Raw genomic sequence first — 18,431 nt, forward strand, 5'->3', positions numbered from 1 at the left:
CGGAGTGATTGAGACCAAAGATTTTTCACTTGTAACAATGAATATTTTCAAATCAAGAAGTATTTTGAACCATAAGTTTATGTATTTAAAACTACATTATTAATAGAATAAAAATTATTTATCAAATTAAGTATACAAAAAAATTCACTACATTAAGACTCCTGGACTTTTTTCTTCTTATGTATCATGGAAAGGAGATACATAATTGTAGCAATTCCCCAGTAATGTCAGGTACCATATCAATAAAGTTGTATTCATATAATAATCCTTGAATAAACATCATCATGAGCAAAATAATTTATGGTGATCAATGGACTGTTAGTGTAGCAGAAATATTTAACAGTGACCATAACCCTTCAGTGTTTTTCAAGTTCAATTGCTATCATTTGAGACATAGGACTTATATAAAATGTGATTGATACTATATATTTTATAGGCTAAATTTAATTACTTGAAAAAAATCTTTCCAAAGAAATTGACCATCAGAGTAAAATAAATTGAAGATTAAAATCATCAATTCCTGAAAGTGAAAAATAAAACATGCACCTTAAGTAAACAAAAGTTTAGATAAATTATTATCTTTATAAATTTCTCACACTCTGGGTGGCTGAGGCAAGAGTTTAATCTGACCTGAGCAAAATAGTGATTTAGAGAGAAAACCTCTCAAAAAATAAAAAGGAAATTTAAAAATTTCACCAAAATTCTTCATTTATATTTAATGAAATGATAGCATTAAACTCTTTTCCACTGAGAGACATATATTGTTTTTCTATCCCCCATGTAAGTACTTAGAAATGAAAACCTTAATTATACTGTTTGTAAAACGTTAGGGAAACAAGATATTTCTTAGCACTAAAACAAGTTAGGCTAAAATATACTATTTTGCATCTGCTTAAAATTTACTGAATAATAAGTCAAATATGAAAATTATCTTTTAAATTTTTTAACATCTAAATTTTAGTGCCTCTATTTTAATCATTCTCTTTGATTAGTAAGTACACTTATTAAAATTGTGCTTTATTACTTTAAAATAAAATTTAGTGTCAAAAACTTACTAATTATAAAGAAAAAGTGCTATTAGTGCAGGTGTTAAGGTTTGTGTCTGCATGTCCCCCCAAATCCTCATGCAGTCATTGGACAGCCTTCTAGATTTTTGATGGATTCAAAGGTGTGAGTGCTACCCCTGCTCTGGGGCAGATAGTTTGCATATGTAAGGGAGGGAAAGAGGCTGCCTGCCACCATTCCTCCCTTTTGTTCTTGCTGCTTTTTCTGGCTTCCACCACCATGAAAGGTTGCCCTCTGCCATGTGCCACTCTGCCTTGGGGCCAGCTGAGTAGGGACTGAAGCCTCCACACACTGTGCGCTAAATAAACCTTTCCTTCTTTAATTTTAGATGTCAGGTATTTTGTCTCAGCAATGACAGAAAAGTAACCAAGACAGCAGGAAAGCACCAGAAGGAAGAAATCTGTCCTTGATACAAATATTTTTAAAGATACTTTAAAAGCAGATATGGAACGATCACAATGAATTTGAGAAACGTTTAAACATTTAAAATAAAATTATTTTGATACACTTTAGCTGTTTATTTAACTTTATTGTGAATGGATACTAGAGGATCATATAACACCAACCCTCTAGTGAAGTGTGACTAAATAAAACTTTTGTAATTATGTTTCAAGTCTCCTTTACTTTAAATCCACATAGCTATATGTCAAAGTGAAATCAAATCTATATCACATTATATTTTTAAAATTGCAATCCAATCCCTCCAAATATAAACAGTTTTTGTGTAAAGAGGATAATTCAAATAGAAACATACAATTTTATTAATAGATTGAAAACAGTTTCCATTCTTAAGCACTTGCAATATAATATTTTAATTTTTATAAATCAAGGGTTGGTAGAACAAATTCTGTTGGTTTCTACATTTGCTCATGTTTCTCCTTCCTTCATGGTGCATTTTCTTTCAAGGAAGAGTTTAAAAAGCTGTAAAATTTTGTCATGTTTTTCTTTTTTTTTTTTTTTTTGGTTTTTCTCCAGTACCGGGAACCGAACTCACGACCTTGCACTTGCCAGGCAGGTGCTTTGCCGCTGAGCTAAATCCCCAGCCCCTGTCATGTTTTTCTAACCAGATCAGACCCCCTTATGAAAGGTCAACATAATAGGTGAAAGAGACAAATTTAAATTTTCTAGGTATGACAATTTGAAATGACCAAGAATAACATATTACATGTGTCAGAAATTTGATTCTCCTGGATCAACTCTTCAGTTTATGAAGTAGGATTTCAACTGTCATTCATAAAGGCAGAATCTCAGGTGGTTATTAGTGACAGAGAGTTGTCAAAATATTTCTTTGTATTACAGATTCCATTAACAACGTAAAAGGCAGAGATTCAGTGAATAAGACTTTCAGAATTGAAACATCACAAATATTCACAATTGTGATATGAGAAACAAACTGCAGTTTACTGGAAAGTAGAAAGCAATGACTTGTGTAAGGGAGTCTTTTAAAAGTCATTTTCATTCTTCCTTGTTGCTTATTAATTTTAAACATTTTAATCTTTTTCTGTCAAACAGAATTTACTTGTGGCATTCCGGATTTTTATTCCCAGATAAAAACGAATATAATTTTCAATATAGAACTGACTTCAGCTAGTTTTATTTCCAGTTAACTTCCAATATAGACTGGAGATATTTACAAGATATATTAAATTAAGTATTCTTTCCACTACACAAGATCCTATACTTTAAGAAAAATACAATAAATATATGTAGATGTATTTTTGTTTTGTTTTGTTTTGTTTTGTTTTGTTTTTGCTTTTCTTCCGGTACCGGGAATTGAACTCACGACCTTGCAATCGCCAGGCAAGCGCTTTGCCGCTGAGCTAAATCCCCAGCCCCCATATGTAGATGTATACAATATGATTTACTTACTTTTATACCTTTAAAAGAGAGTTAATGACTAAACAAACATCTCAAAGTAATAGAATTGGAATCATCAATTTTTTTTAATATATACAAAATTAATATAAATTTTATTAGCTGTTTGTTTTGGAAGCCTTTATATGTGTATTCAGGGAATTTTAATGAATAGAAACTAAATGTTGTTAATGGAAGAGTGTTTCATGAAATGTGTATTTGCTTCATAAAGCTTTTAGTTTTCTGTCTAAGAAAAATATCAGTCAAATAATTGCATTAATATACGGCTGCAAGACACAGAGGCCATAAGGAAAGCAGAATTGAGGAGGAAGATGAGCTGAGCAGGTGTGTGCTCGCCTGGGCTCAGGGTGGGAGACAAGTCAGGGAATGGAGGCAGCAGGTGCGTAGCTTATAAAGGGGTTATATAGTCTCCGTGAAGAAATACCATTTGGTCTGGAGTCTGAGATATTAATATTTAGGAAATTGTAATCACTTAAAGTAAATAAAACATATCTAACTACCATATTGTGACTACTTTCATTCAAAATTATATGCAAACTTTAGTCTATACAGATTCAGTGGAATTCAAACAATATGATGTTAAAGAGACTATTTTGGACTCAATGCAGAGGATGAGTTGCTCCTGGGCAACACTATTGACTTTCCCTTTAAATTTTGAACAGAGGGGCTGGGGATTTAGCTCAGCGGCACAGCACCTGCCTGGCAAGTGTGAGGTGGTGAGTTCAATTCCTGGTACTGGAAAAAAAACAAAAACAAAAAAAATTTCAAACAGAAAGAAATTTAAATAGACTTACAAATGACTTTAGCAAAATAATTTAGAACAAGAGAATTTCAAAGTTTTTTGTCTTAGAAAAATAAAATTTGTACAGCTCTTTTGTATGCGTTGCCACACACACACAAATAAAAATAGACACATAGATATGTCTCATGTGAAGAAGTCTCATTTGCTTTGAAGTGTTGTGAACTGTCATTACCCTGTATTAGATCATATATCAATAAATGGCAGGATTAGACTTCTAACTATAGTCCAGCTATAAGTGATGTGTTTATTCTATTTTCTGCTCTATTTTATCTGCCATTCTACTACAGTGCTAGAAAGACAACTTGGGACAGTGCAAATGACACTGAAACAGATAATTATGAGTTGTGATGGCCTCCACTTAGAAATCAGGGTATTTGACCTGAGTAAAACACTATTCTCTCAGAACGTCTTTAATTTGAAAGCATGGTAAATATTAAGAAGAGCAGTTTACACAGCAAGAAAGATGGATTCTTTCATTGAAATGAGTGATTCAGTGACAATGAGGGTCCTTGCTAATTTCTCTAATGTTAATTGTGATATGATTGCTAGTTCTGAATATACCTTGAAAACAAGACTAACAGGTCAAAGAGCATAAAATCACATAACACAACTGCACTAAGACAAGGTACACTTTTAGATAAATTGTCCACACTGGAGTGCAATACCTGAGAGGCAATGTGTCTTTTGCTGTAATGTGTATATTTTTTTAAATCAGGTATTTGCTGTATTTTATGACCACACCTCATATATTTATTTATATATTATTTTCTATCATATATTATTTTCTATCAGGTTTGCTCTACAACTTGAAATGCCACTTATAACTAGAGACAGAAGTCTGAGGGCATGGCCCAATGGTAAAACGCTTGTCTAGCTTGATCCGCAGAACAAAACACACAAACAAAAATAAATGAATGAGTGAATAAATAGAGGGAGACAGAGAGAGAATCTTTCATAACAAAATGACGTAGCTTAATTGCAAAGTTTTAATACACATATGTCATTGGGGAAAAGAAAGAATACAAACAGAGAAGAAAATATATAAAGAAATGAGTCCATTTTAGCCACTTTTCTAAACATGTTAATTTTATATGATCAACTGTTACAACATCCGACAGTTTGTTTTTTTAATTTACATTGTAATAGATTTGGAATTAAAGCTTCTGATTGCAGCACAGTTGGAAGTTAGGAAGGAGCTTTCAGGTGTCCATTGGTCTAGCAACTTCTGATGGAGAGCTACTACGAATCCCTTAAATAGGGGTCTCTCGATTGTGACACTGTCATTTGGGAATAGGTCATTCTTTCTTATAAAGGCTGCCATGTCCATTGTAATATATTTAGCAGTACCCATGGTCTCTTGCAGCAGATGCCAGTAATGCCCCCTGCCCCAGCTGTGACGTCTACAGATATTGCCAAATACCCACAAGAGGCAAAGTCCCCTATCCTCTTTCTTTTTCATGCCAGTAAGAACCCTTGAGCAGGATTTTCAATGATTCAGTGTGCTGCAACATTGTTTTTATAATTTTTCTCTGAAATTTACATTTATATTAATTATCAAATGTACTGCTTTTTATTAGTGTTAATTACTTGAAATAATAATAAGTCTGAAGTTATTTCCAACTATGACATTTTACTTTTTCTTTGGTGTGAAAAGCTTTCAGTAAACATCACAATTGTTTTAGGTATGTAGTTCTTTTATAAACAAAACAAACATAAATGAATCTATTCTCTTCCTATCGAGAATAGAAAAAATTAGGCAATAAAAAATAGCTGAATCAAAAGCACAATGTATTGTACAAGCAAAGGCGTTAAACTCCAAACCCAAATTTTCCCTTCAGTTTTATCATCCAATAATTTGATTGTCTGAGCAAAAGAGGCAGGAATATCAGTCAAATATTTTCTAAATTTGAACTATTATTTCTTCATAGATATTGATTAATGTAACAAAGAGGAGAAAGAATAGACACATACAATATGTGCAACATAACTTAGATATTTAATGTTATCTTTTCTCTTTTTTTCCTTCTTTCTTGTTTTGGTGTTTTTGAGGTATTATAAATTCATGACCTATTGGAAAGGTTTCTTTGTTCCTTGAAAGTTTTAGTTATAAACTTGGAGAGCTAGACCAACTTTTTTGTTGCTGTTACTGAGAATGAAACTCAGGACCTTGCGCTTGCCAGGCAGGCTCTGTGCCACTGAGCTACATCCCCGGCTTGATCAACTTTTTAAACCTATTTTATATATCAGAATTAGGGAGGCCACCGATGCAAAATCAGCAGAGGAAAGCACTGTGGGAGAAAACAAACGCCTGAGGGAAGCTCTCCTGGGCAAGGGTAAGGCAAAGAAGAAACTAGAAACTGTTGACTACAAGAAGGTAAGATTCCTAGGTCAAAAGGAGGTGGGAAATTGGATAAGAAATTGAAACTGTCACAAGGTAAGTTACTCCGAAGAGTGTTTCTCACATTTAATGTGCTAGGAGTTCCTAAGGATAGATAATGTTTAGATGCAGATTCTGTTTCAGCAACTCCAGGGAGGGGCTGAGCATCTGCATTGTAAGACTCTCCAGGTGTTGATGCCCTTGCTTGGTACACATGCAGATGGTGTGTACCCAGGTACCAGATGTACACATTCCACACTCAACACATCTCTGGAGGTAGATGCTCCAACACTATTTTATCACAGATCTAAGATTAGCAATGGGAAATTGTTAAACTATGAGAATAACAAAAGACTCTATTTTCTCCAACTCTCAACATTTAGTTATGTGTTACCTTCATCCCTTCTTTACAGGAAAGTGCAGAATAGAATGTTGATTTGATGTACAAGTTAATTTCTGGTTCTTTAAAACAATACAGGTGTGATTCCACTAGTGAAATGTTACTATGTTTTTTGCTTTTCTTGTAGCATTAGACAGAAGTTTTCCATGGTATATTATCAGATGCCGTAAGGAAAACCTCAGATTTCTTAAATCAAAACTAAGAAAAGCCTAATTAGCTTTAAACAAGTTTTCCAGCTCGATGCTAAGTTTTGATTCACTCTTCCTGACATCCAGGCTGAACTTCGAACCCAGTCATCTCATTCCTCTTCACTGTGAGAAAACCAAAACCTGGCTTACTTCATCCTCTCCCTCCAAAGCAACTCATGGAAACCTGATTACAGGTTTTGGCATTTTGTCAATGTCAAGGTGTGCCAGGAAGAGAAGCAGATACGAAGATGACAGATAGATGAAGTAACCTTGATGGAAAACATCCACCACTGAAGATGCAGCAGCAGAATTGTAAAAATTAGTATGCTCAGGCGCCACAGCCTGAAGACTAAACACACAATGCTAAGTGTGAGTAGTGATAATCTCCTTTGCAAAAAGGACTATTGAGAAAGGAACAAGAACATATAAACTTGTTCCTATGACAAATATTTCAAAATAGTACTTTGCTACTCTTGCAAGTTATACTTGGCAGAAAATGTGTGTTTAAGCATTTATTACAGTTTTGTACAAATGAGAATGTCCCAAAGATATGACTTTTGTTCTAAAAAAGGGAAAATATGAAATTTCTCACATAAAAGGCTCATCATAAGCAGTTGTGGTACTAAAATGACACACACCTTAATAATAATGACACACACCTTGGGGCTGGGGATTTAGCTCAGCGGCAAAGCGCCTGCCTGGCAAGCGCAAGGTCGTGAGTTCGGTTCCCGGTACCGGAGAAAAACCAAAAAAAAAAAATGACACACACCTTAATAATAATGCCACACACCTTAATAATCTGTGCCTTGCTTGACAAAATACAAAATTTACTTCAAGTGATTAAAAGGTAAACACATAAATTTCATTTCTTCTAAGTAAATTCCAACTTTACCACTAATCTGAACAAGTTAGAGATGTATTAACAGCATAAACTGAGGTGACACAGTTTGCCACTATAGATCACAAGTGCTAACCTAGTTGGAATAGTCACCATGGTTAATTTTATCCTAGATTTCAGAGATTACTAACGTCAGATAGCACATTTCTACGTGTTTAAATTTAGGGCTTCCTAAAACTTTACCTCTTCTAGGAACATCACAAAAAACACCAAGTGATCACATTTAGATCACCTATATAATGCTAATGATAATTAAAATATTTATTCAGTCCATTCAAGGTTTTTGTGCCTAAACACTGCTGCCTTTTCACCAACAGATTCAGGAGAAAAGCAGTTAAACTTTTTCGGTAGTTCTATGGACAAGAAATATTAGGATATGTGACCCCTTGTTCTGAATATACATACATAATTTTTCATGAAATATAGGAATTCCACAAAGCACACCAATAATTCCTTCCACTGTCTCAGGGGGCAATGTACAGAATCATGTTTTCCTTCCAGAGTTTGTTAAACTCACCCCGTGCGATGGGTAAGAGATCCAGCCCAGCTCCCCTTGAATTGTTTTTGAATCCAAGAGATTGACTGAAAGAAAACACAAACACACAAACATAGTTAACACAATGAATTATCTCCACTTTTACTCTTAAATTAATGTGGCCTGTTACTGTGGATATTGCTGTTCAAAAATATGACTTATTATTATAAGTGTATAATAAATTTTATTATAAGTATATAACAAGTATCAGAATTTTTTTAAAAAGTGACCATAAGAAAAGCTAGGGGTTTAGAAGTATCTATGGCCCTTTAAATTTTTTTATTCACAATAAAGCTAATATTCAATATATTGATACTTTCTTATAGGGTAATTAAACTTTACAGAAGAAATAATAAGCATTCAAAATAAAGAAAACATTAATGATAAGATATAAAGCAATTGCAGATGACCGATTTGATTTATTTACAAAGACTGACCAATGGATGAATGTATTAGATATATTTCCAAAGTTAATCTATATCTCTGCTTGTTTACATTATCTTCATGTTGTCCCTGGCCAATTCCAAATGCATTATCCAAACATACAAACTATTAGCTTATTGGCAAGTACTTAACTGCCAATTTGAGAATAAACCAAATAAAAAACATAGTACATCTAAAACTTTGCTTATTTAAAAAAGGTATTATTACCCAAAGACTTTGTAATTGTGTTGAGAACTTTTTGGTAATTATTAAATAATCTGACTCCTAATCAATAGTTTTAGACAAAAAGTAAAATAGAGCATACATATGGTTGCATTTTTAATATATTATTAAAATAGGCAATTTATTTATCTTTAACAGTGCTACTTGGTTTAGATCAGAAATTCAACTATTAGAGGAACCTTGAATATAATTAATAACAAAATTGTCATTTTGAATGTAGGTCTGATCTGTTATCTTTTGGAACTGAGGAAAAATATCAACTTAACCTATTACCTTAGAATTTTTTATTGATTGAAGGTTTTGAATTTACAATATATTAACCTCAGTTAGAAGAAAGGTTAAAAAAGCCACTTTCTGGATTACTTACTGCAATTTCTATAATTGAATTATTCCCCAGGACATCAGTTTGGAAATTAAGGGTCTGCTTAATTATATTGCAATTATTTTTCAAAAAGGATAAAAGCTTCTTTATTTATTAACGGACACTACAGAGTATGTTTCAGATTAATCATTTTAAGAATATTGAAAATATAAGAGTAAACCTTTGTCTTTAAATTATATCCTAACATTCATTCTGATAAAGACACTTAGTCCAACCGTTTCTTATATCATAGTCATCAATTGATTTCTCTGAATTTTACAGAGGATTTGCATAGTAGAATTTCTCTTCACTTATCTATAGATCATTAGATCACATTGGCAATGTCCTTAAGGGATTTTATAGCTCAAGGTGTCATTGTGTGTAAATAATAATTGAATATGCACTGGATTATACATATGGGTCACTTCACATGTTAGATAAATACCTTAACTTAATTATAATATTTAATTTGAAAATTTAATTTCAATATTCCTAACTAGAAAAAAATCTGAGCCAGTGAAGATATGACTATTACATTTTCTCTACTTCAAACAATTCATTGAGATATAGTTTTTTAACTAAAGATATAAATATCCTTACTTTTTTTCTAATAATGGATAACAAAGTCAGAAAAAGGACTAGTCTAATTACATTTGTGTTTAATTTCTCTCGAAAGGAGAATAGATGAGCCAAAAACAAAAAAAAATTACACCATACAGTAAATAAGTGTAATATGTGAATCAAACTTATTGCATTTACTCAAAAATTTAATGTCTAGTGTACTCTGTTTAGAATTAATAAAGAAACACAATTGCTATTACACGCAGTTCTGATTTTGTTGCCTCTCAAAGGTTTAATTTTATCTTCCGTGATTATCTCACAATATTGTCATGATGATCAAATAACATGAAGGTACTTTAAACTACAAGGAATTTATAAAGTGTTATGTAGACCCAGTGTTCCTGTAAAAGTAGAATATGTATGAACAACTCGTTTGGCTTTTCAATTGTATTTATAATCAACCATCAACACATGACCTAATCAAGAATAGGTGACAGCAAAATACGTTTTTAGAAGCACTTGGTTTGGTTTTATAAGATTCCTTTTGTGTGTTGCCAAAAAAGAATACAACAGTCTAAGAGTTCTAAACACTTAAAGTGCATGGTTGCTAAATTGGGACTTCCCAGGATATAAATCTCAAGTCTCTTGTGATCTTTTGTATAACTGCTGAGCATAGCATACTTGAAATAGGAGATAAAGACAATGGAATTTGAAGGTGAACCTAGGAGTTATTTCTCTGAATGCACTGACTAAATCCCTGAATGCAATGTGCACCTTAAACATCACACTGATATAGGGAAGAACTATGTTACTGTTGCTTTTCCCTTTCAAAATATATGTAGACCTGGTCATTCCTTCTCCCATGGTTCTGCTACTCAAATGTCAGGACAGAGATTCTAGGCTCGTGCATTGTAAAGTACAATATCATAATGTTGGAGTCTGAAATTAAATTAGCTCACCACAAGGAGGGTGTATTTCAGTTGCTGGACAATTTGAGTTCACAATTATGAATTTCATGAGGAAATTATTTTTCAAGGTAAGTGAAAATCTAAGCATGTCTTTATTCTTTAATGATTGCCTCACACTAGTTATTTACAAAGATACAAATTGCCTCTTACCAGATTATTTATTTTAATGATGTGATTTGCAAATAACTTTGCTGTGTAAAAGGAAACACTATTTAATAAATTTCAAAATATTATCCATTCAAAGAACTATGTAGCATATATTATCTTTTTAAAATAAAGTTTAAATTAGAAATACTTTGAAATGACATGATTCTCTTTAAGTGGATACATAAACATGTGGGATTTTTGAGCAAAATGGAGGTTTGAAATCACAGTCCTGCTTTTAGAAGGGGTATGAGTCTGGGTTTCTCTCGCATGCTGTATTGGTCAGCTTTCCTGTTCAGGAAGAGAGGCTATTTGGTTCATGGTTTGAGGATATTCAGTCCATGATTTTATCTGGCACTAAAGCAGAAACATCATGGCAGAAGAGCGTGGCAGAGCAAAGGGGCTGTTAATGGCAGTGAGGAAGCTGAGCACTGGCCCAAACCTCTGAAGAGGAAGGAACAAGGAGGGACCAGATCTACCACCCAATAGTACGCTTTCATGACCCACCCAGGCACCTGCTGAAGTGCACTTTACTAATCATCTGAGTGGCTCATAATTCAGTTAGTTTGAGAAGCACAGCTGTCACATGTGCTTTCTACTGTCTCTAGGTTTACTGCTTTTGAATAGAGATGTATTAACAGAAGAAGTTTATACTCAGAAGAAGTTGAAGGCAATGCTCACTCAGATTCTTGCTTTGACTTTCAAGTGGGCATTCAGTTGAGATCTGCTGGACAAGAGGAAGTGTGGTGTCTGGGATAAGAAGGTATAGAAGGGAGTAAAAGTGTAAGAACAATGTTTAGAATAAAATAGTTCTAACTAGTTATTAAAACTTATGGAAAGAAGAAAATGTGTTTATCATTCCTGCCACTGAATTCTGCTGTTATCTACCCCAATGCACTGGACTCTGCCTGAGGGTCACACTCCTCCTCCCCTTTCTATTCTTCATAAGAATAGCAAGATTCCATCAAAAATCCATTCCCAATAACTCTCTGTTTATACCATTAATATCATGTAGAACTATCTACATCAAGACTTTACATCATCTTCTTACTAACAGGAATATGCTAAGGATTATATAAACCTTGAGTTATTATAATAAGAGTTTGAAACATTCTCAGCTCAAGAGTATAGATTAAAAATTTAAGGTTTAAATTTCTGGAGTTTTAATTGTTAGAAACTCAACACAGCAAGATTGTTTCAAAGACATTTCAAAACTCAGATTCATAGTCACTACTTATCCACATCAAGACTCTGACAGTTAAACTAATATTCACAATTTGGAAGAGCATTTAAGTGTTCCAAACAGATGCAATGCTTAAGGGATTGTAAAAATTAAATGCCATAGTTTCTCTCTGAGGTAGGAGATCTTTTTCACTTATCTGCTATCACATTAATATGCTTCAGGGGAGTGCTATAGTTGTATGTTGTGAATATATCAGGTTACATATAAGTACCAAAAAATTATTTCAAAGCAAACAGTAGGCTTTAATAAAGAAGTGCATGTCCTTACAAAAACAAATGTGTTCTTGTGAAGCTTTTAGGTATAAAAGGGCACTAAAACCATATAAAAAGAATTATAAAACCACAGATGAAAGTGGCACTGCTTTTCTGTTCACATGGTCACTAGTTGCATAGGCCACGTTTCGTACACGTGTACCCTGTATCATTTTCATCACTTTCTGGGATGATAAGCTCAGCATCACTGTTCTAGGTTACAGGAAGCAGAGTTCCATTAGTTTGCTTCTAGATGATACTTGAGTATCATAAATATAAGAAAATGACACAGGAAAGAGTACATTTTGTAACATCTTGGTGTTACAATTATCTGTATAGTTTTCTGGATAAACATAACATGGAATTCATAAATCAGGATTTATTTTCTTACAGCAATCCACCCCAGCTCATCTTTTCAGTATTTCTATATTTACTGAAATATGCTATTGAGAAGAAATTCAGATAAGTCTAAGTTTTATCAATGTACTTAGGTATTTTAACATAACTTTTATATACTGGATATACACATTCTTTTTTCTTTCTTTTCTTTTTCTTTCCTTCCTTTTTTTTTTTTTTTGAGACAGGTTCTCACTGTATAGTTTAGGCTGCCCCTGAACTCACTATGTAGTCCAGGCTGGCCTCAAATGTGCAGCCATCCTGCCTCAGCCTCCTGAGGGCTGAGATTACAGGTATATGCCACCACACCTAACCATATTCTTAATTTAATGGCTTCTGTGGATTTCTTCTATTTTTTTTAAATATCTATGCACCTAAACATAATTAAGATATTTTCCAAGATGTTTAAAGATTATTATATTGCATACAGTAACAATAATAAAATATTATTTAAACTGTGAAAGATGTCAACTATTACTTATCAACTTTTTGCAGGTAAATTTCCCTTAATTGGTATTATATTTAACAGACATTTTTGTCAATGACTCATAATCTTTTTTTTTTTTTTTGAGAAAAAGAAACCTACCTCAGCCTCTTAATTGCTGAGATTACAGGAATGTGCCACCACACCCTATTGTAATCATTAACTTATCAGCATGTCTTTATCAAATGACTAAAATAATTACATGAGAATTAATGAAAAAATTTATAGTTTTTAAGATTTTTCTGTAAAACCTCTTTTGTTGTGTGATACCTTAATAGTTTATTTGTGTGATGCAAGATTTCTGAACAAGGTGGTATACTATCAGTTTATTCTGTTTTATTAGCTTTTCCTCTGAGGCAATAATTTTGAATTTATTTCTATACAGATCTTCATTATAGAACAAACTGTAATTAGCTGCCTCATCTAAATGTTTGCAGACAGCAGGGAGAACTACTTGGAATAAAATCACAGTCTCAGAGTGAAAGGTCTGTATTTTCAAGGCTAGAGCGGGTCAAAGAAATAAAAAAGACCAAAACTTTACTTGAGATCTGAATACTTTAACAAATATAAACCATATGGCATTTCTAAGGTGTTGAAATTTTCCTTTCCACCCTTTTATTCTTCAGCGAAGGAAATCTAAAGGTCCTACTGACATCAACATTTTAAAAGAGGAAAAAAAATCTATCAATGGGAACTGTGTTCTTTTCTTGTAGTGCATATACAAAGTGATTACATTAAGCTTGGAGATATGATAGATCTACATACTGCACTTGGTCACCCTCCCTGCCCCCTGCCCTTTCTCCCCAGACCCTCTTCCCATCTATATAAAGGCAACCTTGTGGTCTAATAGCATGGCTCTTTATTTTACTCTTTTAAGTTGTTTGTATTGTGTGTCCTTCATATTAGAGACACCATACAATATTTCACCATTTTTGACTGACATTTCATTTACCCTTATGGTCTCATGATCCATATATTTTCATATAAATGACTCAAAATTGTCCTTTTTTCATGGCCAAGTAGTACTCCATTGTGTATATATGCTATATTTTCTTTATCCATTCAGCAGTTGATGGTTTACAACAAGAATGAATGGGGTTGTTCTACTGACAATGAATTTTTATTACACTAACCTCCTCAAATTTAATAATACTCCCTAGAATAGCAGTTCTCTGTCTCTATACAGTATCACCTAATTTATAAATCATTAAGATAAGTGAAATATGTTTCCAAAATGTGGCAGTGTCTAAAACTAAAATATTAGTAATTCTATAAAAAGTACATTTTTCCAGTACATTTGCTATTTTAAAGTATTCTGTGCTTCTAATATAGAAAACTCTTTTAGAAGATTATAAATCAAAAAATAAACATGCATTTTTAAATTATTCAACATAATCTTTAAAGCAAATAGTATTTCAAACATTGACATATACATTTTGCCATTGTTCCAAAAATCAGGGTATCTTGGCATATTTTTATCAAATTATCATAAGATCTTGATTATTAACCTTTGTATCTTCAAGGGAAGGTTTTCCCTGAGGAGGGTTTTAACTGATATTTGTGAAAATGGGCTAGAATAAGGACCCTGACCTACAGAACAGATCTAATAGTGATAACAACTTTTTAGAAAAAAAAATGTCCCTGGAGGTCCCTTGAATAAAAGAATTTAAAATATTATCTTGGAAAAAAATTGTAGTGATAAGAGATATTAGATTTCAACTTAAAAAGTCCTCTGGGCATTTTTATATTTCCAGACAAACTCATGCATTTTATTTTAAAAATGCATAATAAATCTCATCAGTTTAAATGTTTGGAAAAGTAAAACCAAGATACAGCTTTGAGTTCATATGGTATAAGATAATTATATATAAATTATCCAAAATGTCATATATCACTTGCTTGGCTCATCACAATACAATCGAAGTCCTGTAATTTAGATTAGAAATGTTGAGAACACCATAGTAAAATCTCTGAGCTTATCATGTGGAGTCATGGAATGTCAAGGAGTCTTATCTATGGTAAAACAGAGTAAAAGTGAACTCGTAGCAGAATACCCTTCCTTTGCCTTCTGCCCCTTCACAAGCATTTCCAATATTTGGCAATAGTTACATTTGAAAGAACTTGCATATTTTAGTAAAGAACAAAAACACATTTTCACATTTTAATTTTTAATTTGATTATGAAGTCAGTTCTTATCATTCTGTTACAATGGAAAATATGCTTTAAAAAGCTTTGGCAAATATGAGAGAAATCACAACTACTATAAGGGGACAGTGGGAAATGTGAGCAAGAATACACGAAGTTAATTTTTTGTTTTTTCTCACCATCAATTTGTAATTCAGAGAAACATAATTTTATATCAGTGTGAGTCTACAAGGTACATATTCATTCATACAGTTGTGATCATAGTGCGGGACTATGCTGGCATTGGCAACTTACACCTCTGCTGCGAATAAACTTTTCCTTTTGCTTGACTTATCTAAAGGATTAGTAAAATAATCCACGTGGAAGACATTGCAAATTATCTTCCCAGGTTAACTGCCTTTCAGGATAAAGACTGCCATCATTTGCAATAAAATAATATTTCCCTCTAAGATCTGTAGCCTTTCATTCATTCTAAATTGCGTTTGAAAATCAGGAAATCAATGTATTCTACCCATGAGCAGCAGGTTCCCTATTTCCCAGAGTTAGTCATTCTGAAGTAGCTAGGGAAAACTAAAAGTTCAGGTGGATTGGAAATGAACTTCACCACAGGCAAAAAGTAAAATGTAAGACTTTCTATCTTGATAAAGTAGGAGGGGTTTTACTGTTTTACTGAACTGGCAGAATTCATTCATCTATCTTATTTTTTTGAAAAAAGATATATTAATCTCTTAATAATGAATTTATATATACATATGCACATGAAATTCAAGATGAGAGAATGATTTTCTTTGTGCTAGTCCTTTTGGGGTTCTACCACATTGAGATTCTGGGCTGAAAAGAAACATCAGTTTGGAGATTTATATTAATTTAGTTACTCAATTTTAATATTCTATATGTAAAATGATTCATTTTAGAGCAATATTTTATTTTTTCTTTTGGTACTGGGAATCGAACTCAGGACCTTGCACTTGACAGACAAGCACTTGTGCCACTGAGCTATATCCCTGGCCCTACAGCAATATTTTTTAAAAGCCATTTTTTTCTGGATTGTGCCATTTTGCAGAGACTTAGCTCCCACATAGTATCTAAAAGTTTAAGAATAGAACTCTACTCTTTTTTTAAACTTGTATCATTCTTAGATCTAGGTTTCTAAAGTCACATTTATATTTTCCCTGATTTAGGAGGGTTCTGCAAGTCTGTATATGAATAAAAACCAAGCAGGAGGAAAAGAGCTATTGCTACTCACTCTCTAGCAGCCAGGGGAAAGGCCTGCTGCTAAGCCTGCACTTCTGCTCACAGAAGGTGTGCCAGTAACTGAGTGGGTGGACCAGGCTTTAGGAACATAAGGGCTAATACATTAATTTTTTTTAAATGTTACAGTGAAGAAAGAAAGATGCTTAAAAGCAGATTTGTAATTTGGAAGACTGATGTCATCAATATGCTATTTTTGCTCTTTGCCAGTTTAACAGAATTTATTGCTGCAATTAATGCAAAACATATGTGCTGAAATATTCACATGAAACATATAACTGCCCTCAATTTAATTTGCTACCTTTCAAAACCCTCTTTTAGCTGCCTTTTCTCAACGCCTCCCTTTAAACAGAATACATTTTTTTTTTATGAAAGATAAGATAAAGCACTAAAATTTCTTCCTTTTCTTAAGTAATTTAAAAATTATCTTTAAAATGACAGAAAATGTACACAGCCAAAAGAATCTACATTTTGGAGCATGGTGAGTTTTCTGTTCGAGACCTCTGTGGCAATTCCAGTAATTCATTATACCTCATTTTTTAGTGTGTAAAACTCCAAATAACTACAGTGTGGCTATACTGACAATTTCCTCTCAGCTTGTGTCTCTGAAATTCCAGAGTGAGGAATTTCAGAGTGAGGAAAGGAGCACCAGGACGTCAGGAAAGGAAGACAGGGGTGAGTAGGTGTGAGGAAAAGGTATCACAGGCACTTCTGTTCTTCGTCCACCTTCATATTCCTTTTACTTATTTCCTCTTGAGTCTTTCACCATGCAAATGTCATAATTTATGAGTATGTTCACTTTACACTTTCAAAATACTCTCACATTTCTGGTTTCCCTTGATTTTTCACTTTAAAATTCTGAGAATTTCAAATTGTTTTGGCAAAGCCACAAGACAAATTAGCACTGTCACTGTGATGGAAGCTGAGATCCAACACCTTGCCTGAGTACCTAATTCACCACCATTTGGGTCGGACAGAAAACACAGGAAGTTAACTTCAAGTTACAAAGACAAGAAGGAGTGTGGCTCAGTTACCACTTTCTTAGCTGTATCAGCAGGCCACATAACACCTACTTGAGGACTGTCTTAATGATTAAGAGTCCAGGGAAGAATGAATGATAAATACAAGAGAACAGATCTCCTCAATCAGTGGGACACAGCAGTTACTGTTTCAACACTGGGCCCAGGACTGAAGATACATATATTCTTGAATCTGCCTTCAACAATTCCATCTTATCTGAAAAACACTGAATTTTGACACAGACTCTGAAATATCAGCATCAGTCAACTACTGACCCGGCCTGATTGCCCAGCTTCTAGAAAGCTCCAGACTCACTCCAGGCTTTTACCAGACTCAGACGAGCAGAGTCATGTTTGAATGACTCTGTACTAGTCATATGGGATGTGGGAGAAGAGAACTGTGACTTTTTAAAGGGGGAAGCTTACGGGGCACCCCTTCAGCAACCTTAAGAGGCGGTATCAGTCCGTGGTTTTAAAGAGAACTGGAGAGAAGATTGCTTGTTTTAATCTAGGGACCTAAGGAGAGCGCACGACCCGAGGGACCAGCACCTAGCAAGGACTTCAGACTTCAGCCAGCAGCACAAACGCGGGTCTCAGGACCCCGCGTTCCCTGCGGGTGTAGGGGTGCAGGACGCTTGGGCCTCTTTGCATGGAACCTTGCAGGCCGTGCCTTCCCCTGCATGTCCCCGGAACCCGTGCGCGCGGACGGAGGGAGCTGGGCAGCGGCTGAGGGCGGCGGGGCAGGCCGAGGCCACCAAGAGCTCGGCTCCCAGCCTGGCGCCCAGGTCAGGCCGCACCCGGC

General features: G+C 34.0%; 1 protein-coding gene across 2 annotated transcripts in view; it reads right to left on the reverse strand.

Annotated features, from left to right (window-relative positions):
* Positions 1-18,431, reverse strand: part of Epha3 (EPH receptor A3) — a 365,230-nt gene that overhangs the window by 339,915 nt on the left and 6,884 nt on the right. For both annotated transcript variants that reach the window (XM_005375518.2, XM_005375517.2), the window contains exon 2: positions 8,123-8,187. In XM_005375518.2, the coding sequence (XP_005375575.1) occupies positions 8,123-8,187 (65 nt within the window). The remainder of the gene's footprint in view (positions 1-8,122; positions 8,188-18,431) is intronic.

Source organism: Chinchilla lanigera, unplaced genomic scaffold, assembly GCF_000276665.1.
Source record: "Chinchilla lanigera isolate Chin_1 unplaced genomic scaffold, ChiLan1.0 scaffold00006, whole genome shotgun sequence".
Lineage (NCBI taxonomy): Eukaryota > Metazoa > Chordata > Mammalia > Rodentia > Chinchillidae > Chinchilla > Chinchilla lanigera.